This window comes from Nyctibius grandis, chromosome 27, assembly GCF_013368605.1.
Source record: "Nyctibius grandis isolate bNycGra1 chromosome 27, bNycGra1.pri, whole genome shotgun sequence".
NCBI lineage: Eukaryota > Metazoa > Chordata > Aves > Nyctibiiformes > Nyctibiidae > Nyctibius > Nyctibius grandis.
In genome coordinates this window covers 2,738,394-2,761,580 of record NC_090684.1, presented here as the reverse complement: position 1 = coordinate 2,761,580, position 23,187 = coordinate 2,738,394, and the positions used below count along the sequence as shown (strand labels likewise).

Sequence of the window (23,187 nt, the reverse complement as noted above, 5' to 3'; positions counted from 1 at the left end):
CCCACTGCTCTCCTTTGGGAGTGAATTCCCGGATCCAGGCAGGCGGTTCCTGGCTGGAGATGTACCCATGGCTCTGCGGGTACACACACCCCCAGCCCGAAGCGAACCTCTGCCACGCCTCCCCTCTCCTCTCCGCCCCGGTGCCCGGCCGCATGCTACTCGTTATTAAAAAAAATTAAAATACAGATATCCCAAAGGAAGAAACCACCCCCCCGAAGCACCCCTCCGGTCCTCCCTGCCCCTCCCTCCCCGCGTTGCTCCCTTGACACAAGGTAAACTTAAAAAAGACGATGCCCGCCACAGCGCCTGTCGGTGCCCGGTCCCTACGGGCACACCCCAGGGCGGGCAGAGCCGCGGCGGCGGTGCCATGGGTCTCCAGCCCCGGCGGTGGGACCTCAGAGGGTGCCGTGGCCACGGGATCCCAGGGCGAACCAGCCCATTTTCTCCTGGGCCAGGTCGAGGTCCCGCAGGCGGATGCCCACCTCCCCGAGGAGGATGTTCTCCCAGAAGCCTTCCTCGCTCAGCACGCTCAGGCGCAGCTCCCGCTGCTGCAGGTCCCCTCTGGGGATCCCGTCGTAGACCAGCTGCGGGGCAGAACAGGGCAGACCCTCAGCCACGGCCCCCCCGGACCCTCCCCAGCCCCAGCCCCATCCCACGTACCATCTCGTTGTAGGTGGGGTTGCAGGTTTTTCGGGCCACTTTGGTTTTCCTCTTGGTTGTTTTTTGGGGGTCAGGCAGCAGGTAGGTCTTGACGTAGGGGTCAGGGTCATTGCCGTCCTGCAACGGTGGCTGTGGGGCAGAGCGGGGGGCACCCCGTGAGCCCGGCAGTGGGGCAGACCCCCACCCCACCACCGCCGCGCACCTACCAGCCCCCGGATGTGCATCACCATGATGAAGAGCTTGTTGTTCTTGTAGGAGATGGAGAGCTTCACCTCCCCGCCGACCTTCCCCAGGGGCCGAGCCCACGTAGCATCTGCCGAGGAGGAGGAGAGGAGGGGCGCGGGTGGGACAGGAGCCCCCTGCCATTGCCCCCGCGGTGCCAGCCGTGCTGCCAGCCCCCTTACCTGCCGCCTTCGGGGCCGGGTTGGTGCCAGCTGCCTTCTCGTCCCGTGGCAGGGGGTGGAAGAAGGTGTAGATGAGGTCGCACTGCGGGGCGAGGAGGTGACGTTAGCGGTGGCGGCGGTGGCCACTCGGGATCCTTTACGTGGTGCGTTGGTCCCCAAGCACTTCCCCACCTCACCAGCATCCCCAGCACCACTCCCACCTCTCGGGAAGCAGCAGCCCCCCTCCACCCCACTGGGACCCCCCCCAGCTCCACACCTCCGCCACCTCGGGGGCCGCGTGGATGAGGTGCCAGATGTAGCCGTTCAACTCCTCCTTCCGCCGCTCGGCCACCGCTTCGCCCCGCGACCGCCCGATGACAAACCTGCTGGGGAAGCTGCGGGGACGGACCCTCAGCAAAGCCCAGGGGACAGCGGGGAGCCCCGGGGGTCTGCCAGGGGGTTGCAGGGGTACCTGGGCAGCAGCGAGGAGGGGAAGAGGAGGCGCAGCTTGTTGTGCAGCTCCTGGAACTCCTCGAAGGTGCGCTGCACGAAGGCCACCTCGCCCGGGCTCTCCCGCTGCACCTTCACCACGTAGGTCTGTGGGGAGATGGGGCTGCGATGTGGGATGGGCACCCTGGGGTGCCCCAAGCCCATACGGGGCCGGAGAGAAGCACCGGGATGGAACTGCCCGAGTTGTACCTTTGCCTGTCCCCAACTGTCCCCACTCACGTAGCCCTTGCTGGGGTTGAAGACCCTCTCGTGGCGGCAGAGGAAGACGTCGCGGATCCGGCCGGATGTCTTGATGGTGTGTGTGCGGGGGGCGAAGGAGAGGGTCGGGCGGGCGTTGGAGCCCGTGAACTTCATCTGCGCCAGGTTGTGGATGAAGAAGTTGAGTTTGGTGGCCACGCTGCCCAGGCTGGACTCGATCAACCTGCAACGAGGCCACCACATGCTCAGTATGGAGGAGCCCGTCAGCGTGCCGAGCCGGTGCCCACGTCTCCCTCCATCCTCTCCTGCCCCATCGCCCACCCATGTCCTCTACCTGGTGAAGTAGGTGGTGGCATCGGCATCAGAGTCCTGCGGCCGCAGGGCATCGTAGACGTACTTGAGGTCCTCCAGGTCGGAGAGCTCGGGGATGCCACAGGACAGCATCTGGGAGGGAAGGCAGGGGGTGTAGGCAGGCGGTGGCAGGAGGACCCCTCCAGGGGGGAGCGGGCGGGTGGCCCCCTGGCTCTCACCAGCCCCAGCAGGTTGAGGAAGAGGTGGGTGTGCTTGCGGATCAGGTTGTAGGCCTGGCAGCACAGGTCGACGAAGTCATGGAAGCGGCTGGAGGGCTTGTCCCCGCCGTTGATGACATACGCCATGTCCGAAGTGAAGACGAACGGCGCCCGGTCCCTGCGCCAGGGCAAGCAGGGACAGAAAGTGACCATGTCCGGGGGTCACCCACCACCAGGACCACAGCGTGAGATTTCACCCCACGAAATTAGGGTGAACCCCGATGCTAAAGAGCCGCAGCCCTGCAGGAATGAGCCCAGGCGAGGGGGAAGGGGATGCCGGAGGCGTTTCTCACCTCTTGATGTTGCCAAACATCTGCGCGTGGCCCAGGAACCTGCCGAAGTCGATGTGAAACATGTGGCCGGTGGTCTTGAGCATGATGTTGTCGTTGTGCCGGTCGCAGATCCCCAGCACGTAGGTGGCCACGCAGCAGCCGGCGCAGGAGTAGATGAAGTTCTCCACAGCCTGGGAGGAGGGAGGGAGGGAGGGATGGAGCCACCAGGCGTGGAGGAAGGCTGGACGCGTCGGGAAGTGACAGGTCTGGTCCCTGGAGAGTGGAGCACGAGGAGCGGGAACCCTGCCAGGCTCCTCCTCACCTTCTCGTACTCGTCCTCCTCGGGGTTGTGTTTCTGCAGCCAGTCCGCGAGTGGCCGGTCTTTGAAGGAGCCTGTCACGCCGTGCTCCACCTGGATTTTGCGTAGGGTCTCGGCGTTGGGGATCATCTCCACCATACCTGGCAGGCGAGACAGCAGGGTGAGACCCCTCCATCCCACCCAGGGGGCACCGAGACCCCAGCCCCCTTTGCCACCAACCCAGCCGCTCCCCAGCCATCACCGCTGAGGGACAGCCTGCAAAGCCACGTTCCTACAGACGGGCTGGTGGGATCAGACCCCAAGGTGGATCACAGCAGCTCCTCTCTAGCAGAGCCCCAGGACCTCCTGTGCCATCACCAGCCCAAGAGCATCATGACCTGGGGCCCGATGCCGCCGCGGGACGCCCCAATGCCAGGTTACCTCGTCCGCGGCCGGTGGAGAAGCAGCGGAAGATGACCATGCGCATGTCCAGCCCCTCCTGCACCCAGATCTTGTTCATGATCCGGATCATCTGCAGTGTCAGCATGTCCTGCCGCAGGTCATCACCGCACTGCGAGCCATGGAGGGGGAGGAGAGCCATCAGAGCTGGGGGGCAGCGGGGGCAAAGCCGAGCCAGCCCCACGCAGGCTGGAGCAGCCGTGGTGGGGGTTTGGGCATCGCCGGGAGAACAGGCTCACCTTGAATATCACTCGGATGTTTTCCCCGAGGGGATCCACGTTCTGGAAGGAGAGCTTCAGGGGCACGGCGTTGGAGTTGAAATAGGAGCAGTCCTGCCATGGGGAGGAAGGCGCAGGGTGTCAGGGGGAGCCGGGTGCGGGCAGAGCAGCCCCCTGACACCCCCAGCTCCGGCACTCACCTGGGCCACGATCCCCTTCACCAGCAGGCTGGGGCTGAGCGGCAGCCGGCACGACCCGTTCGCCTTGAAGAACTGCTTCACGTCCTCCAGCCCCTCGCGGAGGATGCCCTGTGGGGTGGGCATGGGATGGGGTGAGGATTGGGATGGGATGGGCATGGGATGGGGTGAGGATTGGGATGGGGGGCTGAGACACAGCCCAGCACCCCCCCGCACCCCCACCACCGCCCCGGCACCCACCTGGCGTGCAGACGGGGTGGCATCCCGCACTTGCTGGGCCAGCCTGGCCAGCGTGCTGACGAGCAGGCACTGCCGGTCGAACTCCTCCCGCAGCCCCTTCCCGCAGCAGCAGAGCAGAGCTGCCAGCAGGTACTGGTAGCGGATGCTGAACTGGGAGTCCTTGAGGCCGTCCTTCAGCAGCCTGCTTGGAGCAGGGGTATGCCGGTCAGGCGAGCCCCAGGGTTCCCCCCCCCACCGCTCCTGGCCCCCCCAAACCCACCAGAAGAAGTAGTGGGTGATCTTCAGGTCACAGATTGCTCGCTTCAGGAGGAAGCGCACCAGCGGGCTGTCCAGGTAGCACTCGTACTTCAGGGCCTGGAGGGAGGACAGATTTGGGGCACAGCGGCACTGGCATGCACCCCGTGCCACATCCCGGTCCTGGCATGCACCCCGTGCCACATCCCCGTCCCACCACGCACCTGGACCAGCTGGGGCAGGTAGTCCAGCAGCTCGGTGTCAGAGATGGAGTCGATCCACTGCACAGCCGTCCTCCTCACCTCCTGGTCCGGGAACCTGCCACCAGGACAAGCATCATGGGGACAGCATCCCCCAGCCCACTGCCACCCTCTCCCTGCCTGCACAGGGAGGGCAGCGGTGCCCGAGCGTGTGTCCCCGTGGCACCGGCAGCCGAGTGGTGGCTTACGTGGCGTGCAGGAGCCCCAGGGCATCCTGGTGGCTCATGTAGGTCCACTGGCCGAGCAGGGCGTAGATGTCGGGCAGGCAGGCCCACTCCCAGCTGGGCGCGCTGGCCAGCAGCATGGGCAGGGCGCCCGGCGCCCCGTGGCAATGGTACCGCTTCTCCCACAGCCGCTTGCGGTCGGCGTCCATCAGCCTAGGGCAGCGAGGGGACGGGGGGCACGGCTCAGGCTCGGGGCGACGGAGGGGGTGGCATGGATGGGACGGGGCATCCCACGCCTACACTGCACCCGCTCCCCCAGGGGACAGCCAGGACCCGAGCACCCGTGCACGGGGGTGACTGAGCTGGCATAGGCACGGCCCTGGCTGTCCCCATGCCCAGGGACCCCCGTGCACCCAGGGCACTTCGCAAGGAGCGTCAGCTCCGTCCTGTGCAGTAGATCCTGGCGCAGCTGCCGACACCTGATCCTCCGGTTTACAGCCAGCGCCGAGGGCTCCGGCCAGCTCGGCCGCGCCGGGCTGGACGAGGGGCCGGGCAGCTGTCCCCGCCGGGGGGGACGCGGCTGGAGAGACCCTCCCCAGAGAGGGGTGGCCGGGAGGGCAGAGGGCAGGAGGCAGCTCTGCCAAACGCCAGGCTCCAGCCTCATCCCCGGCACCCAGAGGCAGGGTCAGGCCCCCAGATCCCCCCTGTGCATGTGCTGGGAGGAGCTCGGCAGAGTCCCCCCTGCCAGGGTGACGCTGTGTCCAACCCCCCCATCCCAGCTTTCCTTACCAGTAGAGCGATTTCTTTTGCATCGCCTCACGCAGCTTGCGCTGGTCCTCCTCCCCCAGGCTGCCGAACTCGTACTTGGGGCTGAATTCGGCCGCCGGCGGGCTAGTGAACTTCACCTCGAAGGCAGAGGTGGGGAAGTCGATCTGGGGCAGATGCAGAGGGTAAGCGGGGGCCATGTGTGTGTCTGTCCTGTCCCCCCCCGGGACCCCCCGCCACCAGGACGCACCTGCAGGATGACACTGTCAGGCTGGTTGAAGTTGGGGGCACTCGACCTGGCTCTGGAGTTGTCCTGCGTCGCTGGCCACAAGCCCAGGAGCTTTCGCCCGCAGGTCAGGACCCTGGAGAAGCAGGGGGGTGAGAGCCCGGCACCGGGGGCTGCTCCGACGGGGCAGGAGGGTGGCACCGCTGCAGCGATGCTGTCCCCACGCTGAGCCAAGGGGACCCTCCTGCCCCGCTCTGGGGATGCTGGCACAGTCCCCCGCCGTCCCCATCGTGGCAGGACACCCCACGTACTGCCTGAAGTTGAAGAGGGGGGTGGTCACCCAGCCCAGGGCCTCGGGGACGCGCCGCTGCTTGTTGGCGTCGGAGGAGCTCCCCGGGGGCGGGACGGGCACGGCAAAGAGCGTGACGCTGAGCAGCGTCTCCCGCGGCAGACGGTTCACCTGGACGGGGAAGCAGATCCTGCAAGAGAGCAGCCGGCGGCTCAGCCGTGCCGGGGACAGGCACCGCCAGGGCCCCGTGGCACCAGCCAGCCCCCCGCCTCGGGATGCCGAGCGTGCCCTGGGCCAGCCCAGCCCAACCTTCACTGCTGGCACTGGCTGGGAGGCAGCCGGGTTCAGGGAGAGCCGGCTGCTCGTGTACCCCCATCCTCTCCCGGCACCGGGGAGCCCTGCTGCTCCCTGCCCCGGGAAGGTGCCCGTGGAGCCAAGGGGCTGCCATGGGGGGCCCCCACCACACACTGACCTCGTCCTGTGCCCGGGGAGCGGCTGTGCAGGACCCCAGGGCCAAGGCTCCTCTCCAACGCTCCCAAGGAGCCCAGGGTGGCAGCTACATCCCCCCCACGGGTGGGCACGGGCAGGGGATGGCCCCGCGGAGGGGACCAGCACGGCTCCGCTCCCCGCCGGCCGCTCGGCGCCTGCCCTTGGGGGCACCGGCACCTTCTAAAATTATCCCCTTCCCATCCCCACCTCCCCGTGCCGCTGCGAATGCCAGGCGAGGCGAGGGCTCGGCACAGCTCCCGGGGCTATTTTTGGAGCAGATTCCCTTTCCCGGCTGCAAACAGGGAGGGCAGGGCTGGCGTTGGGGCCGCTGCTATTCCCAGGGATGACACAAGAGCTTCGGACACCCAAAAACTGGGGAGAGGAGCCGCTGGAGCAGCGGAGGAGAGAAGGAGGACGCAGGGGATGGCACCGGGCACCCCCTGCCCACCCCACGGCTGGGTGCTGCCTTACTGCTGGTCCCATATGATGAGGTGGAAGAGGTATTTGTAGACGTGGGCCTTCCTGGTGAGCAGGGGGCTGCACAGCTCCTTGCCGCCGTGGCTGAGGGAGCAGGAGAGGTAGAAATCTTCGTAGCTGCCAAGGGGAGCAGAGGGAGCCGTGAGCTGGGGGGGGCTTTGCCTGGGAGCTGGCACCCGGGGGGGGGTTCACCCCACTGTGGTGGGGTGGGGAGGATGGAGGTGCTGGGGAAGGGGCGCAGAGCTGGGAGCCCCCGTCCCCATCACCATATGCCACCGCGCATACCGTCACACGGGGAGCTGCCGGGGGGGCCCTGCCATGTGGCAGGTGCCGAGCGACAATCCGGGGAGGGCTGCGGGGCACCGGGGGTCAGGGGATGCCGGCATTTCCCAGGCTACCCGCTTTGTTCGGAGCCAGTCACCAAGGGGAATACATTAAGGGCAGGACAAAGGCGAGGGGTCCCCGGCGGGGCGGCTGCTGCTGGCGCCGCTGCCTCGCACGCCCTCCCGGCGGTGGGCTCCTGCCGCCTGCCCGGACCCCCGCTGTCCCCCCCCCGTGTGGGGCTGAACACGGGTACGGGCACCGAGGCACCTCACAAAGGAGCACGTGGCTGATGTGGGGCTGGGGCAGCCCGGTCCTGCGGCACTGCGGCCGTCTGTCACATCCCCGGGGCAGCGGCGATGCTGCAGCCCCAGGGATGCGCGGGGTTGGGATGGGAGAGCACGGCAGAGCCCATCCCACCTGCTCACACCCAGAGGCTCCGGCATCAGCCAGCTCTGAGCATCCCTCACCACCCGTCGAGCACCAGCACCCCATATTCCTGCCCTTTAGGAGGCTTGGGGTGGGTCAGCTCTTACTCCCTCCACACGTGCAGCGTATGTGGGACAGGGACACCCTCCTGAGCCACCCAGGAGAGGGACACCCCTGCTACGGTGTATTTAACACGGGTGTGAGCCCCGGGATGGGCAGGCAGAGGCTGAGCGAGGTGCAGGCAGGTGTTACCTGGCAGCCCAGGTGATGGGGATGCGGTGGGTGGCGTAGACGGTGAAGGAGAGCGGGCAGGAGAGCAGGCGAGCCTCCTGCGCCGCGCCGTGCTCCCGGCTCCCGGGCACGGCCGGCTGGAAGTCGGCGTTGAAGGTGCTGCAGTAGAGCTCAACCAGGCTGAGGATGGCGGCCGTCAGGCTCTCCACGATCCTCTCTGGAGGGGACGTGCGAGAGGGGTGAGATGGGGCAGCTGCCAGCCCCACTGCCCCCCGCGGTGCCCCTCTGGGCTGGGGTCGGGATGCTGGAGGGACCATGGGCAGGTCTCCCCGGGGACAAAGAGGGTGAGAGGGAGAATTTCAGGCCGAGTTCCCAAGGAGGAACAACAGCCATCGCCTCCAGAAACCCTCTTTTCTTAACCAGAATGGTTTCAAACACATTTTTGGCCTTAATAATTGAGGGGGAGGGGTTTGAGGATTAAAAGCACCAAGAACTTGAGCCCAGAAGGGGAGGAGGAGAATAGAAATACCTCGATTTTCCCTCTTGGCCAGAACATTTGGATCCTGTTGAGGGAAAAAAAAAAAAAAAGAGAGAAACCACAACAGCAACATGGGGATCAGCCCCACGCTGGCGGCGGGGAGCTCGGCCAGGCAGCTCCCTGCTCCCAGCTAGCGAGGAATTTTCCATGGTACAGCGGGAGGAAGGAGGGGAAGAAATCAGATGTGAAAACGTGCTTCCCCTCTGCACCTCCCGGCTGAGCCCCCCGGCCCCACACACCCCGGGGACCAGCCCCCCGGTGCCCATCACTCACCTTCTGGATTTTGGGCTGCATGCGGGAGGGGCAGGGGGGCATCTGGTTGAGGGCTGCCGTGATCTCCTGGGACTCCACGGAGGCCAGGGCGTTGCAGATGGCCATGACCGACTGGATCACCCGCTCCGCCTTCAGCGGGAAGTCTCCCTGGGGGGCACAGGGGGGCTGAGACGGGACCTCCGGGCAGCCGAGGGGGCAGGGGCTGCTCCCCACAGCCCACACAACATGCACGGGGAGGTGCGCCAGCCCGTGCCTCAGTTTCCCCTACTTTCATGGCCTTTCCCCTTCTCTGATGCACCCTTAGAGCCTCATAACGAAAAGGGGAAAAGAGTCCACAGCAAACGAGGCAAAGGATCCCCAGAAATACCCCCTCCCTCCCTGGGGCTCACCTCGGCTGCCAGGAAAGCATCCACCTCGTTGTGGAAGGTGTCGAAGAGGAGACTCAGGGCCTGCCTGGGGGACAGGGAGCAGAGCTCAGCCCTGGCCAGGCGGGTACCGGCATGGGGGGTCCCGCCGTGTCCCCCCTACCTGCTGATGGTCTGCTTGATGGGTCTCTCCTGCAGGTGGATGTAGTGGTTGAGGGTGGAGGGGCTCTGGTCATCGTTCGCCTGGAGATGGAGAGATGCTGTGCCGCAGCCTGGCCACGCGCGGGTCCTCCCGCAGCAGGGAGGTGGCACGGGCACCCCCACGCTGCCCCCCGCGCCCCGGCACCCACCGTGTGGGCCAGCTCGCTGCGCACCCCCTTCCTCCTCATCAGCTGCAGGCGGATGTCGATGTCGAACTTCCTGCAGTGCTGGATGTACTCGTGGCTGCCCAGCGCGTGCTTGCTGCGGGGACAGGGACGGCACGCTGAGCCCCCGGCCCCTCTCCATCTCATGGGATGCCCCAAAACTCAACCCAGGATGCCCCACCCCAATGCTGTGCCCAGGCAGCATCGGCTGGGGCCACCTCGCCTGCACAGATGCTTGTGGCACCCGGTCACTTGCCAAAGAATAAGCTATTGTTTTCCCTCCTTCCCCTGCGCCCTCCAACAAGCCGTGCCCAGCCCAGCCGGCGCGATGGAGCTGGGAGCAGGCACGGAGGAGCCCGTCGTGCCAGGACCTGCCCGCCGACGCGTGGGGAGCAGAGCGTGGACCCAAGAATCACAGACTGGTTTGGGTTAAAAGGGACCTTAAAGCCCATCTAGTTCCACCCTCCTGCCACGGGCAGGGACACCTTCCACCAGCCCAGGTTGCTCCCAGCCCCATCCAACCTGGCCTTGAGCACTGCCAGGGAGGGGGCAGCCACAGCTTCTCTGGGCAACCTGGGCCAGAGAAGCTGGAGGATGCTCTGGCTGACAGCGGGACCCGGGTGAGCCCCAGAGCCGGGGGTGACAGCCTGGTCCCACCATGCCCACCGCCATGGGCAGCACCCCTGGAGCGGGACCCGCAGAGCTCACCGCCCAGCCCCGGCTGCGGGGCAGGATGAGCCGGTCAGGGGACGGGGACACAGAGTCCCACCGGTGCCACGTCCTGCCCCAGGAGGATGAGCCACGCGCCCCCGGGGCCGGCACCCCGCGCACCCGGCCTGGTCCTGCCTCCTCCAGCACCTCCTCTGCCGAGGGGGAAGATGTGGAAAGAAAAGATCGGCGACAAAAGGGCTTTATGTCCCAGGGCTTTCTCAAAGGTCCTTTGAGGGCCCTGGGAGATACGGCAGCGCCTGCCTGGCACCGGCTCCCGGGGAAACGCTCGCCGGGGACGGGCTGTCCCGCTCCGTGCCCGGGATGCCATTCCCTGCCAAAAAATCAGGAGGTTCATCCCTCTGGGAAGTGCCCTCCAAGCTGGCTGGCTCTGCCCCACAGCCGGGTGCTCCCTGGCAGCCCCGAGCCACCCACCGCAGAGGTTTGCTGCGTGGAAATGCCGCCGTACCCACGGCTAGTTAACACTAGCGGCGTGCAAACACGCGTGTACACACGTGCACACACGTGCCCTGGGCTGCTTGGCAGCACAAGGGCTCAGCCCCGATGGGAATAACCCCCCCAGGCAGCCGGGAGCAGCGGCTGGGCCCAGCCTCTCCCGGGCTCAGCAATCCCCAGCCGCCCCTTTAGGGCCCAAACCGGCGGCTCCCGGAGGCCGCGGCGAAGCTCCCGCAGATCCCCTTGGCGGGGCCAGGCCCAGGGCAGCTCTCCAGCCGTGAGAGCTGCGCCGAGCCGCCGGGAAGGATGCCGGGGGCCTGCGCACGTGTGGCTGCTGCAGCTTCCTCCGCAGAGAGCCCTCCAGACCCCAAAACCCCTCTGGAAATGCAGCCTTTCGCCGGGAAAGGCAGCGAGGCGGGGAGGGCAGGAGGGATCTGTGCAGGTCTCAGCCGCCATCACCCATCCCCGGCTCCGCGGCCAAGGGAACCCACCGCAGCCCTGATGCTCCCGTGCCCCCCAACAAGTCCCTTTTCCACCTTTTCCCTCGATTTAAAGAGCAGGCTGGGAGAAGCCGGGCTCAGTGACACGGCTGTTATTAGTACTCCTCCAAAGAGCTTTTTTGGCAGCTCCCTGGTTTTCAGGCCCTTCTCCAGGCGCGCGGGGGTCAGCGTGACGGACACCCCGCCGCCGGGAAAGATGCTCCCAACATGCTGCTTTTGGCAAGAGCATCACGGCAGCTCGGGAGGCAGGAAACGGAGCGGAGAGGCTCCTGCTGCGCACGCCGGGATCAGCCCCCACCGCCCATCACACCCCGCCGAGGTCACGCACGGGGCGAGCGCGGCCGAGCGCGTGAGCCCCCAGATGCCTGGGTTGTGGCGTGCGTGTCCCCCCCCGACACTCACTTCTGCAGGAACTCCTCCAAACCACAGATCTTGAGCACAAAGTCCTCGACGTCCACGGCGTGCAGCTCATCGTGCGTGTAGCACAGTGCCTGGTAGATGAGCAGGTCCACGGTGGAGGAGCCTGTGGGGAGAGGGAGCAGCGACGTGAGTCCGCGGAGGGTGGGATCCCACCCCCCAGATCCTCCACCCAGGTGTTGCTGGGGTCTGTCCCTGCTTCACGTCACCCCCGATCGCTGCGAGGGGGGACGGGCAAGCGGCTGCGTGGCGCGGGGCACTTACAGTCGCAGGTGAAGGTGAGGGGCTCTCCCAGGCTGTCACACACCACCGTCACCTTCAGGCTGACGCCGTGGCCCAGCTGCTCGGGGCTGAGGTTCACGGCACTCCACACCAAGCCGGTGAGGGAATAGTCCTTGGTGCTGTAGCCGGACCGCAGCCTGCAGAGGCAGGGACTGGTCAGAGATGCTGCCCTTGCTTTGGGTTTTGCCCCATCCCCCCCCAAAAATGCCTGTTTTGGGGCATTTTGCAGTGGGATGCTGCAGCCCTGGGGTGCACCGAGAGCCCCAGGAAGGGCTCGGACACAGCCGGGTACTCACACATCCAGCATATGGCAGAAAGCAGCCACCTCCTCGTCCCGCTCCTCGGAGACTTCGAAGAGCTCGTAGCCGTTGGCGAAGGAGTGTGGCCGGGGGGCAACCTACGGAACAGAGCACGAGCCCGTCAGTGGGCTGCAGCGTCCCTGCCGCCACTCTCCTGCCATGGTGCCAGGCTCTCCCCGCGCCCGGGGGTCCCGGGGCCTCCATCGCTCTGTCGCAGCGAACAATGGCCCCACTGTCAGAGCAATTAACCCAGCCAACAGCTAACGGGAGGCAGAGAAAGGCAGAGAACACTGCAGCCGCTAAAGACAATTTTAATGCTCTTTTATAATTAGTTTCTGGCACTAAGAAAGCCGAGACTGACTTACGTAGCACTCGCTGGCGGTCCCTGGCCCCGGGGAGGGGGGACCCTGCGAGGAAGGCGACTTCTCCCATTATTTATCTCCTCCTCTTGACAGAGGTGGGATGAGACGCACCAGAACTGGGGCTCTGCCCCTGCAACGGGCACCCCATGGGGGACAGGGGACCTGGCAGCCCCGGGAGAGAGACGGCAGCAGCACCAGCAGCCCCCCAACACCTCCAACAGAGGGAAGAACGGAGCTGGGATCAGAAAGGATGTTGCGAGCCGAACAGGAAAGCCATCGCCCGGCTCTCGGGAGGAGACTCCCGGCTCTTTCCGGAGGATCTTGTGACATTTCGTGAGCTGGCGGGACACGAGCCCGCTGCAAACCACCTCCAGCACCTCGGCTCCATCCCAGCCCCACTTCCAAGGCACGGAGAGAAAAGCCTCTTACCGGATCGACGGAGATCCTGCGGTTCTTGTTTGGTGCCAGATTCTTGCGGTTGCCGAAGCGGGAGACGTACGTCCGCGGGGGGACCTGGGGGGGCATGGTCTTGCTCCGCGCCACCGGCTTGCCACTCGATTCCTTCTCGAAGATGCTCCTGCCCTCCTTCCAGCCCCGCGCAGCTTCCCGCAGCACCTCCGACTCGTAGGTGGACTTCAGGTTGAGGCAGGTGATGGCGTCGTTGATGCCGCCGTAGTCGGCGATGCCGTAGGGGTCCTCCTCGGAGATGCGGCGGCCGAGCAGCTTGCCGTGAGCCCGCTCCTGGGCCGCCGAGAACATGTTGATGTCTCTGGGCTGGGGTCCTTTGGAGGAGGGGGGGGACCCCTTCCCCGAGCGCTGGTTCCCCTCCGGGGAGCTCCAGAGGAGGTGGCGGGGGGGCAGCGGGGGCGGCGAGATCTTTTTGGGGGAGCTGCCCCCGCCGTCGTGGGGCGAGGTGCCGTTGAGGGGCTCCCCGAGGAAGTCCTCCCCTGAGCCATCAAAGATGTACAGGTAGTCCCCGGCCAGGGGTCCCTTCAGCCAGGGCTGGGGGTCCGGCTGGAGGGGGCAGGGGCCGGGGGGAGGGCCGGGTGTGGGGGGACCCTCGGGTGCCACCGGGATGTTGTAGCTGAGCGTGGGGTCGGAGCCGGAGAGGCCCCGCGCTGCCTTGATGCCGGCGCAGCCGTTCCTCTCGGCGGGGTCGTCCCAGGAGATGAGGGGCCGCTCGCCCCGCTGCTTGGCCCGGCTCTCCTCCTTGTCCTGCCGCAGGCGCGACAGCGCGTCGTACTCCATCTGCAGCGCCTCGGCCAGCGCCAGCTCCTTCCGGCTGATGCCCACCGACTCCAGCGACTTCCAGTGCTCCCCATTGCCGCGCGTGGCCGACATCTCTGCGGGGACCAGGACCTCTTCCTCCTGGGCTCCGGGGTCAGGAGAAAGGCATGCTGCACCGCCGGCCACCTGGGCAGAGGGGAAGGGCGAGGGTTAACGGCTGGGCAGGCTACGATAAGGAAAGTTGGCTACTGATAAGGAAGGCTGGCTAAGGAGGGTCAGGCTGGCAGTGCTGGTGGTACAGCCCTTCCTCTCTGCGACTGGAAAAAGGAAATGTTTAGGGCTTGGCAACACGATGGGTTAAATATAAAGCTTTTGCTGCTGCCTGCCCCACAGGGACCCCGTGGCCACCACTCAGGCAGGGGTGGCTGGCCCCGCAGCAGCTGCTGGGGCTATTGCTGGAGCCCCACGTATTTCCCCGAGGACAAAATAAGATGCAGAGAGGGGAGGGCAGCGGGGCCAGCGCCTGCAGCTGGGGCTGACTCAACCTGCAACCCCGCTGCCGCAGGGAGCCCACCCCGGCACGGGCTTCACCGAGGTGCCAATGCTGTGGCATGCCTAGGACATGGCTCTGAGCCACCTTGCTCGTCTGGGGACCATCGCAGCTTTGAGAACAAGACAGCCAGCACCACAGAATCAAACAGAATCCCAGAATCAAACAGGTTGGAAGAGCCCTCTGGGATCATCGAGTCCAACCATTGCCCTGACACCACCACGTCAACTAGACCAGGGCACTAAGTGCCATGTCCAGTCTTGTCTTAAACCCCTCCAGAGATGGTGACTCCACCAGCTCCCTGGGCAGCCCCTTCCAATGCCTAATGACCTTTGCTGAGAAGAAATGCTTCCTACTCTCTCCCCATCTGAGGGCCATGATGTCCTGTCCCCAAACCCTATTTCAGCAGAGGGAACTGGGTACTGCCCAGGACAGCCCCGAGCGCCCGCTGCTCACCAGCTCCCGCTGCTATTCCCCAGCACCGACCAGCCCGGGCTGCTTCAGCGAGAATCGGGGCACGGCGATGGGGACACGGGCATCACGCTCTGCTCTAATGACCCCCGGCAGCCCCAGCCCCGTTGCATGGACCGCCGGGTCCCCCCCAGCAGCCTCCAAACCCAGCCCTGGGCAGCATCCAGCTACGTGAGCAGAGAGGGGAAACCACTCCCTGGCCCCGAGCAGACCCCGCGAGGGCGGCGACCGCAGCGGGGGCTCTGCTCTGCCCGGCCAGCGCCGCGCTCCCCGGGGAGGGATGTTCCACCTCCTCCTCCCTTCCTAGCAAAATAAATAACGAAGTGGAAGTTAAACAGAAGAGTGGAGCGAGCCCGAAGCTGCTGGAGGCGGACGGCACTCGAAATCTCTAGAGCAGAGAGGCAGCCGGGTGTTTTCGGGCTCCAGCCAGGGCTGGCTCACGAGCCCCAGCACGGGGAGGACACGGGACCTCTGCTGCCACGCCGGGCTCTGGTTGATGCTCTGATTTAGGGTGAAAGGACGCAACCGCCCCTTCCCAGCGATTGCAAACGTTTCTGCTGGAAAAGCACCGCGGGGGGCTGCGGGCATCGCTGAACCGGAGGATCTCCCCTCCGTCCCGTGGCGCGGGGCAGGAAAGCCTTTAACCACGAAGTGCAGGAGTGGGGAGAGGGCTGGCAGACCCTGCTGCTGCCTGCTCTGACCCCCGGCAATGGAGGAGCCCCCCTGGCATGACACATGCCCCCCACATCCCACCCCATGGCACGGGGCAAAGCCATCTCCAGGCTGGGTTATGCTGGTGAATCCCCTCCTCCAGCACACAGCACCCAGTCGAGCATCACCATCGTCACCAGGCTGGTCCCCACCATCCCCTCCCAGCCCGGCTGCTGATCATCGCCCGTGGTAGCCCCCAGACACATCATTCCCTCCCCATCCACAAACAGGTCCCCCCAGCCCAAGTGTGGAGCAGGACCAGGCCCCCAGCCCAGGTTTCGCCTGCTGCAAACCCATTTCCCATGAGCGAGGTGGGTTTGGACCCTCACCGGCACGGGTCCCCTCTCGGCCCCCAACGCCAGGCCAGGCACCTCACTCAGCCAGCTTCTGTGTGCTTTCTAACTGGAAAAATGGCTTTGGGGGGGGAACGGGCTGTAAATGTTCCCTTCCCCGGCATTTTGGACCCTGCCAGCAGCTGTGGGCTTTTCCTGGAAAAACAGAAATCCCAAAAGCTGGCAGTGCTGGGCTTCTGGAAGCCAAACAAAGAAAATCTGCTTTTAACCCAAAAGCAATAAAATCAAACCGATTTTCGTGGCTGACAAAGCCACAAGCCCATTCTCGTCTCCAAGAGAAGCGTCTGCATCTCGCTGACGTTTTGAGCAGAGAAACGCTCGTGCCTGGTCGAGCTGAAGCTCCCGCGTGTGCCGGTGGGATGCGGCCGGACCGAGGTGATGCAAACCCACGTGGAAGAGCCCCAAAGTCTCCTGGTTGCCCTCCGAGCCCTTGGCCAGGGGCAGGACCGATGAGAGCTGCGGGTTAGGTCTCAGCACGGGAGCTCCCGAGGCGGGAGCCGAATTCCAGAGGAGCAGAGACAAGCAGATTTTTTCCTCTTTAAAATAATAATATAGGGATAATTTCCTGACTTTAAATTTCCTGGCGTTTGCCACGGTCACGTCAGCCTCGGGAGACCCATCCAGCGAGCGCCTGGGGTCCCACCTTTCGGAGAAACGCTTCGCTGTGCTGGGTTCGTGCCGCTGCAGCCCAGGGCTCGGCTGGAGGCACGCAGCAGGGAAAACCACCCTTTGCCCTAAGCCGCCGAATTATGGTTTAACACCATTTTCTTCACGCTTTGCACCAGCACGGCCCCGTAAGGGAGTTTTCAGCCTTGCAGGGAGCCACGGGCAGATGCCACATCCCTTGTGCAACCCACCGGCACCCGCTGCCCCTCTCTGCGTGGCCACATCAAAGCGCTGCCCAGGTGCACGAAGCCAACCTCCTCCTGGGGACAGCCCTTGAGAACATCAGTGTTGAGACCAAAAGGCAGCAAAACCAGCCCCAAATCCTCTTTTGGGAACCTCTTGCACTTTTAAAGGCGATTTCAGAGCATCTGCTGGTTGCAGCATGGCTCTTTGTCAGGCTCCCAGCCTCAGCACCCTGACTGCCAGCCTCCCCGGGCTCTGCACCCCCTGGGCACCCTCCCAGGGTGGGAAGGGAGGCTTAGGGTGCGGCTTTCACGCCTTCATATCGGCGGATCCCACAGAGTTTATTTTTCAAATACCAAATTGGTTGGACCCACCCAGGAGCAGCCCAGCCTGAGGCAGTGGTCAGGTCCCCCCAGGCTGTCCCTGTCCCCACACCCAGCATCGGTGGGACGGGGGGGACGATCCCAGCCCTCGTGCAAAGAGCTGAGCATCGTGTAGGGAGGAAGGCGAGGAGGATCAGGGCAGGCTGGGGAGGACCTGGGGGGGCGCTCGGCACCACGTGCAGCCACCCCACGCCCACCCTGCTCCCAGCAGCTGAGCAGCACCTGCTCGGTGCAGGGAGGGACGAGGCAACCCGAGCAGAAAATCATCCTACGGGATCCCACGGTGGGGCAAACGCCACAGCCAGCCCTGAGTCCCTGTGCCCGGGGACAGGAGCCCGGGGCAGAGCCGCTGCGGTCCGAGGGGGGCTCATCCCATCCCTCCCTTCCCCCTTGCAGGCAGCTGCTTTGGGAGCAGATAGAAAGGTCCGAAGCATCTGGGAAGACATCAAACATCTGAGGGCGAGGAAGCAAAGCGAGCCCCGGAGGGGCACCTCCCCGGGGTGTGAGAACCGGGGATGGAGGTTATGCCTATCAGGGGAGACAATTCACGCTCATTTATAATCGGGCGGAGGGAGGAGCGGCCGTGAGAAGGATAAAGCACCAGCCTTCACCTCTGGGGCTGCGGATCCATCCATCCATCCTGCTGCTCCTGCTGAACCGGGCGAGCCGCCGTGTTCCCAGCCACCGGAGCAGCCCCTGCCCGGACAGGAGGATGGTGGGATCTTCCCTGCTTCGGGGACATGGCCCTGGCTCCCGGCTGTGTGCCACATCCCGCTGTGTGCCATCGCTCCTGCTGCGAGGCACAGCACCTTGTGGGGTGACAAAGCTCCTCGGACACACCGGACCCCAGGGCTGCCCTCCGGCAGCGGGGATCCTCCTACATCTGCGAGGCAGAGCCAGTCCCTCGTCCCATACAGCCCCCAGGCTCATAGCATGGGGGGGGCAGGTTCCCAGGGCCCCCCACCAGCTCCAGCACCCTTCAGAGCCAGCAGGATCCAGCTCCCCCTGCTCCAGAAGAAACTCTCTGGTCTCAATTCTCCTCTTCCCCTCCAAAATGGGAAGGAAACGGGGCCTTTTGGGACCTCCCGGGCAACAACACGACCAAGGAAAGCCCTTTGGGTGGGTCTCCAGGTGATGTTTCGACACAGCAAACTGCAGGATTTTCATCCCAGTCTGGAATTGGAGCTCCAGAAAGGGAACCTCGTCTCAAAGGTCATGGAAAAACGAAACCGAAACCCAGAGCATTTCATTCCTGGAGCCACACTCAGTGCTGTCAAAACACCACCCATCAACCCCAAATCTGGCAAAACCAATGCTCTGGAAGTGTTTGCAGCGAAAACAGCATGATTCCTCCCCAAAACTGACGGGAGCTCATCTCTGTCCCCCAGGATCCGGCCCCGCTTCACCTCCCAGGAGCCACCCTCGCCCTGGGCTGGGCACGAAGGACGCGGCTCCTTCCACGTCCCCCAAAGCCCCCCATCGCCGGGGCAGATCTGCAGCACTCGCCACTGCAACGTGGAGACCTGCAGGGTCCAGCCAGTTCGTTACGGGCAGCAAAATAAAACCAGGCAGCTGCCTGAGCTGAGCAAATGCCTCGGAAACGGCCAGTGCCACTCGCTTCCAACCTGTTGCCCTACGGCAGGAGTTTCTTCCTCTTCAAGCCGATATGTCTCCGATTCATAGCAAAGTCCAGTCCAGTCCAAGCTCTCTCGAGGAGGCAGGATGTGAAGCTGGCCGATGCCAAAGGCTCTTCCATCATTTTTCTACGTATTTCCACCCTCGGGAGGAAATCCTGCCCCAGGAAAATGGGTCGGGTTTGGGACGGGAAAGCCCTCGGCTTCGGCAGCCGAAGGAGGGAGCTCTGCAGAGGAACCACTCTGCGGGAGGCCAGTCCGCAATGGGGACAACGGAGGGGACAATGGGGTGTCGCAGCCAGGTGTGGGGCAGGAGGTGGCGTGGGTGGGGGGATGTCAGAGCCCCCCCTCACAGCGAGGTGCGACAGCCACACGCTCGGCTGCACAGGAGATGCTGAACCTCACCCAGCACCTGCGGAGCGACGTGGGCACGGGGAGGAGCGAGGGTGGGACCTTCCCGCAGTCACCCATGGCTGCATCCCCCCCGGCGTTCCCACACAGCAGCTCCAAGCCCCACAACAGCGACGATAACAACGGGGCCAAGATACCCCACACCTCCTCTGCTCCTCAGCCCCCAGGCACACATCGGACTTTCCAAATTACTCAACCCTCGCTGCTCCAGCACCCAGCGCCCATCCCCAGGGACAGGTTTTCTCGGTGCTCGCCGTCCCGGGGGATGCTGGCGGCGAGGCTCTCCCCAGCACAGCAGCTCTGGTGCTCGGCTCCTATGCAAATCTTGTCTTCCTCCGTGGCTAGCACCCGGCGCGGCGTGGCTAGCTACGCGACGGCGTGGGTGTACGTGCACCCAGCCGCACACCGGCCCGCTGGCACAGCCTGTACGGGGGCTCAGCCAGGCGAGGAGGGGCTGGACCCTGTATACGCTCAGCAATGTAGAGCACAGCACCAAAGCACAGCACCTCTCCGGCCTCGGCGCATCCCGCTGCACCAGCACCCAGGGGAAGAGCCCTGCCTACACGGGGTGGGCTGGCAAGCGGTAGCATGCCGCCCTCCCTCCCCTCCCTGCCCTCTGCCCCACAGCCCAGCAGTCCCGGCCAGCCCCAAGGGCCAGATCCTGCTGCTGTATCCATGCCACAGGCTGTTCCCTGCTGTCACGGGACTGTCCCCGACCCAGATGCTCCTGCAGCTGAACCAGCAGGGTGCACTGAGGACATGCCGGGGTGCATCCCCCTGCCCACAGCACCCTGCTGGGGTACAGGGGGTCCGGCTGGTCCCACACTGCACACCAGACTCAGCCCAGCCTGCAATGGGAACCAGCTCCATAGGTGCTCAGCCCTGCTCTGCCCACAGGATTTACGTGCCGTGGGAGAGCGCCGCAGCCGAAGGACACACCACAGACACGGGCCAGACACACGCGGCTCCTCCAGAGCACCCGACACGCAGGGAAACACCTCACTGAGGACGGGGCCGTGGGTCCTGCTGCTGCTGCTACAACCCCGGTGGTCCCTCCCCACGGCTCAGGACCCCCGTCCTCTCTCGTGCATCCCCTGCCCCGCAGCCCAGGGTGCTGACACGCACCCGCTGCGCACGATGGGTGCATCCAGGACCCATCCAGCGTGCATCCAGGACCCATCCAGTGTGCATCCAGGCAACGCTCGCAGACACACGCCGGGCACCTACTCACGCTGCAGCACGCAAGGAGGGCTGGTGCCCGGCTGCTGGGCTGGAAAGGCAGCTCCTCTCGGCTCCCGGCTCCTCTCCCCAACCTCCCTTGGTATTTGCGAGGTGGGGCAGGCGCCTCGCCGGGGTGGTTGGCCCGGGAGAGCCGGGTGCCCCATTTGCCGGGCAGGTTTCGCTCACCCCACAGCTCCCCGCTACCCCGTCCCTCCCGCTTCGGGAGGAAAAGATTGATTTTTCTCATCACACTGGTACGAGTTCTTCCCGGGCCCACGATCCTGCGAACAATCACATTTGTGCTTGGCCTTGTACACACGAATAGCTGTGGTTAAGTCGATGTATCTCCCTCGCTTAGGGGTAATAGCTCGCATATCTCTGGAGTTTACAGTTAAATACACGCATGAGCATTTCTGCAAGTTCAGGATCCAGAGCTCTGTACCGCAGGGGCAGCAGCGCAGCTCGCTGCAGCCCCAGCATCCTCCGAAGTGCCTTCTGCCCCACGCCTGCACCTGGCTGGGGTGCGACGAGCTGACCCTGTCCCCATCCCTGTCCCTCTCCCCATCCCTGTCCCCATCCCTGTCCCAGCGGGGGGACTCTGACATGATGGGAAAGGGCAGAACCCCCCGCCCTGCCTCTCTACTTCGCTGACGGGCAACTTTGCAATTTAACGGGGACCCTTTCATTGTTCCGCTCATTAAAATAAACCAACTTTCCCCCCCGCCCGCCCCGACGGTGCATTTCAAGAGCGCAGAGCCCGCACCGCGCCCTGGGGGTGCAGCCCCCGGGACCCCCCCGCCGCCTCCCCGGGGCTTTGGGGGGTTTTCAGCCCCTGGAAAAACACAAGGCTGGGCTGGAGCCTTCGGGCAGCGCCGGGGGAAGGACCCGCAGCAGCCCCGTCCGCGACCCACATCTCCCAGGAGATGAAATATTTTTTTATATATATATATAAAAATGATTATTTTTTTAAGGAGAAAAACCCGGAACGAGCCGCTCACCGGAGGAGCCGGCCTGCTCCCCCCCGTCCCCCCCGCCATGCCCCCCCCGCTCCCCCCGGGGCTCAGCCCTACCTGCTCCGAGCGGGCTGCGGCGGCGGGTCGGGCCGGGCCGGGCTGGGGCCGGGCGGCGGCGGGGCCGCGCCGCGGCGGCGGCGGGAGGAGGAGGAGGAGGAGGCGGAGGAGGAAGGAGGGAGGGAGGGAGCACGGCGGACAATGGAGGGGCGCAGCGCGGCGCGGGGCCATCTCCCGGCGGCCCGCCGCATTGCACGGCGCCGGGGGCCGGGGGCGAGGCGGGGCTGGCCCCCCCGGTGCCCCCCGGGGACACGTAGGGGGAGCGTCCCGGCACCCCCACACGGAGCCCCCGGGGTGCCCCCCGCGTCCCCCCCCTCGCTGCCGGCGGGACGGTCGGTGGGCGATGGCCCCCTCCACCTCCCCAAACCGCTGCAGCCCATTTTCTGGGGGGAGCCCCATCAGCACCCACCTCCCACTGCATCACCACCTCCAGGGTGCTCCTCTGTACCCCTCCGGGGGGCTGCAGGAGGGTGCTGAGACACCCCACAGCACCCCACTGGTTCTGGGGTGCTTGTGCTGTTCCCCAGAGCCCCCCAGGTTGGGGGGGACACGCTCCCACCCGCAGCAGCCAGCCCCGAGGCTCGGGGGAGAGCAGGGGCAGAAGTGGCTGCACAAGCACGTTGTGGGCCAGAGAAGTGCTGGAGCCGTGGCAGCGGCAGCTGTGATTTGGTTTTGTGGGCAGCGGGCCCTGCCAGGCGCTCGCGGACGGGGTAATATTCACCTCCGAAACCCCAGCGCCGCGCTGGAAAGCCACGAGCTGCGCTGGCAGGGTTGCGGGTCACGGCCTGTGGTTTGGGTTCGGTGGTGACACAGTGTTGTCCCAGCCTCCCTGCTCATCCCCAGGGAACGGGAGGATGGAGTTGTCGTGGGATTCACCACACCAGTGCTCGAGGGTCCCCTCAGGGCACCCCCAGGCCCCATCTCCCACCAGGCCTCGATGGAAAAATGGCCCCAGCCAGCGCTGCACCTGCCTGCAGAACCCCCCGGGCTGCACCCACCCTCTGACAGGAATCGTCACCCACGGCGTGGGGACAAGCTGCGAGCAGGGCTGGGGGGCGATGGGAGAAATAATCCCACTAATTAAACACCCCCCAGCATCCCCTGTCCTGGGACGGATTATTCCCGGTCCACCTTCCCTTCGCAGTTTCCCTGACCCCTTTGAAACACCCCAGCTTGGGTGGAAGAGGCAGGTGACCCTCAGGGCCCGCAGTGGGAGACCCTCCTCCGCAGGACACCCCCAGCCCACCCAGCACAGGCAGTAAGAAGGTGCAGGATCAGCCCGCGCTGGGTCACTTGTACCCCGGGCTGTGCGGTGGCCGCGGCACTGCCCGGAGGGCTGGGGGGGGTCGCTGGGGGCGAGGGCTGTACCGGGGGTGCAGGCAGCGTGCAGCGGGATGTAGGGGCAGGGCAGGCTGGACTTTCAGAGCCCGGATAGCTCAGTCGGTAGAGCATCAGACTTTTAATCTGAGGGTCCAGGGTTCAAGTCCCTGTTCGGGCGATAGTATTTTTTTTTCCCCCCCTCCCTTTTTCCTATTTTTTTCCCCTCAAAAGCGTTTTACACCCGCGGCAGGAGCGGCTTTTCCCGCCGGGCTGTCCTGGCTACGCCGCTGGACAACTCTGTAGGGGAAAATAAAAAAAAAAACACCGAAGAAAGAGGATTGAAAGAAAAAGGTAATATCGCCCGAACAGGGACTTGAACCCTGGACCCTCAGATTAAAAGTCTGATGCTCTACCGACTGAGCTATCCGGGCTCTGTACCGTCCGCTCCCGGGCCGCCGTTATCACCGCGCGATAGCACGGAAGGAGCGCCGTGCTGCGGGTCACGGAAGGGCTCGTAGCGGGGTGGGGGGGGA

The 23,187-nt window shown here is 65.2% G+C and overlaps 1 protein-coding gene and 2 non-coding genes across 3 annotated transcripts; 1 reads left to right on the top strand and 2 right to left on the bottom strand.

The window, feature by feature from the left end:
* Positions 1–227: 227 nt before the first annotated feature.
* On the bottom strand, positions 228–21,374 carry PIK3C2B (phosphatidylinositol-4-phosphate 3-kinase catalytic subunit type 2 beta). The gene is made up of 33 exons (XM_068419136.1): positions 21,335–21,374; positions 12,884–13,867; positions 12,090–12,190; positions 11,776–11,930; positions 11,497–11,617; positions 9,416–9,527; positions 9,229–9,308; positions 9,090–9,153; positions 8,701–8,847; positions 8,419–8,452; positions 7,911–8,106; positions 6,903–7,025; positions 5,965–6,132; positions 5,678–5,789; positions 5,452–5,594; positions 4,687–4,875; positions 4,463–4,556; positions 4,264–4,358; positions 4,005–4,185; positions 3,768–3,875; positions 3,589–3,681; positions 3,332–3,461; positions 2,915–3,051; positions 2,614–2,783; positions 2,282–2,438; positions 2,086–2,195; positions 1,773–1,974; positions 1,516–1,640; positions 1,321–1,438; positions 1,065–1,146; positions 867–973; positions 661–789; positions 228–584 (listed from the first exon to the last, which is right to left on the bottom strand). Exons 2-33 carry the CDS (start codon positions 13,793–13,795, stop codon positions 396–398), a joined length of 4,884 nt encoding a protein of 1,627 aa, XP_068275237.1. The 5' UTR covers positions 13,796–13,867; positions 21,335–21,374; the 3' UTR covers positions 228–395.
* Positions 21,375–22,759: 1,385 nt separating this feature from the next.
* TRNAK-UUU (transfer RNA lysine (anticodon UUU)) lies at positions 22,760–22,832 on the top strand. Its single transcript has one exon. It is a non-coding gene; the product is annotated as a tRNA-Lys (tRNA).
* A 180-nt stretch (positions 22,833–23,012) lies between these two features.
* TRNAK-UUU (transfer RNA lysine (anticodon UUU)) lies at positions 23,013–23,085 on the bottom strand. The gene has a single exon. It is a non-coding gene; the product is annotated as a tRNA-Lys (tRNA).
* Positions 23,086–23,187: the final 102 nt, after the last annotated feature.